The sequence below is a fragment of the Phodopus roborovskii genome, unplaced genomic scaffold (assembly GCF_943737965.1).
Source record: "Phodopus roborovskii unplaced genomic scaffold, PHOROB, whole genome shotgun sequence".
Taxonomy (NCBI): domain Eukaryota; kingdom Metazoa; phylum Chordata; class Mammalia; order Rodentia; family Cricetidae; genus Phodopus; species Phodopus roborovskii.
In genome coordinates, this window is record NW_026126418.1 from 18,087,755 (window position 1) to 18,090,106 (window position 2,352).

At 37.7% G+C, this 2,352-nt stretch overlaps 1 protein-coding gene across 1 annotated transcript; it reads left to right on the plus strand.

The window, feature by feature from the left end:
• The first annotated feature begins 672 nt into the window (after positions 1-672).
• Positions 673-1,599, plus strand: LOC127221984 (olfactory receptor 4P4). Its single transcript, XM_051183912.1, has one exon. The coding sequence runs from the start codon at positions 673-675 to the stop codon at positions 1,597-1,599; it is 927 nt and encodes a 308-aa protein (XP_051039869.1).
• Positions 1,600-2,352: the final 753 nt, after the last annotated feature.

The following is a 2,352-nucleotide window of genomic DNA, read 5'->3' on the forward strand; positions in this document are numbered from 1 at the left end:
AATCTAGGAAGTAATAGTCATCCTAGAATCTGGAAAAAATCTTCCCTCTTCTTTAACAGTTTGCTGGTTGCTCTTTATCTCATTTATTACTTATTTTTATGATAAGTTTCAATGGACTCTTGAGATTACTTGAAGAGATTCAATAACATGAGTCCACTGAAGTAGGGTGCTAACACACTCTTTCATAATTCACTAATTTTAATCATTATGAAGGTCTGAAAATAACAGTAACCCTCTCACTTTTGACTACATCAGATAACTCCATGGCTGTTAACATATACTACTATAACATAAAATTTTAGCCTTGAACTGCTACAGTGAATTTACATCTTGATTCTGAACTTAGAGTTTGTAGAGTTTGTGTTTAATTTTTGAATTTTTAACCTTGTTGTTCCTACTAAGTATAAGGTTTTGGAATTCTTTCAACAACTACAATGAATTTATTATATGCAATATCACTCTATGCATTTTTCTCTTGAATGAACTGTTCTGTACTTTCAAGTAGTCTACTTATTTTAGTCATTGTTCTATCATTACAGATTTACAATTGAACTATTTCAACTTTCACTGCATATACATCTTGGTTAATAAAAATGACTTTGAAAAAAATAAATCAAAGGTCTTGAGAGACAAGGCATTCTTTCCCTCTAAATAGTCTAGCACATAGAAGAAATGGGGTATGGAAACCTCACAGAATTTATTTTACTGGGACTTTTTCATAATGAAGATGTCGAAGCAATGTGTTCTGTGTTGTTCTTATTTTGTTATCTTGCAATTCTCTGTGGAAACCTGGTGGTTGTTCTCACCATCAGGTTCAGTCACCTTAGTGAATATCCAATGTATTTTTTTCTCAGCTACCTATCCTTCATGGATGTATGTTTCACTTCGACAGTGGCTCCTAAATTGATAATAGACTTTTTGGTAGAGTGTAATACTATATCCTACAGTGGCTGCATTGTCCAGATGTTTTTTGCCCACTTCTTTGGTGCCACTGAGATATTTATCTTGGTGGTCATGGCCTATGATCGTTATGTAGCCATTTGTAGACCCCTTTACTACATGATCAGCATGAACAGACCAGTGTGTTACATTCTCGTTATAGTCTCAGTTATTGGTGCTTTTATTCACTCACTTCTACATGTACTGATTGTTATCAGACTTCCATTCTGTGACACCAAAGAGATAGACCACTACTTCTGTGACATATTTCCCCTGCTGAAACTGGCCTGCACTGACACAAGATTCTTCATTATTATAATCATTACCACCACAGGGGTGCTGTCCATTTTGACTTTTATTGCCTTGATCATTTCTTATGTCATCATTTTGTCCACCTTGAAGACCTGCTCATCCAAAGGCCGCCACAAAGCCCTTTCTACTTGTGGCTCACATATCACAGTTGTGTTCATGTTCTTCTTGCCACTCATCTTTACTTATGTCCCAATGAGTGATTCTGTTGGGGATGACAAGGTATTTGCTCTGTTTTACACCATGATTGCCCCTTTATTCAACCCTCTCATCTACACACTGAGGAATACAGACATGAAGAATGCCATGAGGAAGGTGTGGTGCCAAGAAAAGTTATTTGAAAAAAAGTGAAGTCACTTCGGGTGGAACCTTTTCCTCAGTTGTATGTATGGGCTAAAGACCTGCTCCAACCTCTACCCATATTTTTAAAGGTGAAATTCTTCTCAGCAGCAAAGAAGGGGGAAAGGGTGGAAGTTTTCTAAAATAACTTCTGACACAATCTGAGGGCCACACTCTTTATTTCATGTGCTCTTTATTTTTTTGTTTCTACTCTAATAAACCTGCCCTACATCTGATTTGCCCATGCTTCTCGTAGCTTCTTCTTCATTTTCCTTTTTTTTAGTTTTTGGTTTCTCCAGATAGGCTTTCTCTGTGGCTTTGAAGGCTTTCCTGGAACTAGCTCTTATAGACCAGGCTGGTCTTGAACTCACAGAGATTTGCCTGCCTCTGCTTCCCAAGTGCTGGGATTAAAAACAGGTATGTGCCACCACCACCAGGCCTACATTCTTACCCTATCACATTTCTGATAATTTCTATCATCTTATCCCTCTAGCTTCCACTTCTCTCCAAATCTTTGCCCCAAGGGTTTGAAGCAAAAGATAAGGATTACAGAATTAGCATTTTTCATTGGTCTGGAGAACATTCCTAGCCTAAGTGATGAAGGCAGAGTCATTGTCATGGCAACACAAGGTCCAAAGGCTATCCGAACAAAACTGAGACCAGACAAAGAGGATACAGTGCCCAATGACAACTTTAAGACACAGATTTATTGTTGGTAGACTAGCAAGTGATGAATTGGCATGCTTTTCTCAGTAACCTTGGTAG

Bases quoted from the DNA above. Each gene is read 5' to 3' on its own strand.
- LOC127221984 (XM_051183912.1), top strand. From the start codon at position 673: ATGGGGTATGGAAACCTCACAGAATTTATTTTACTGGGACTTTTTCAT.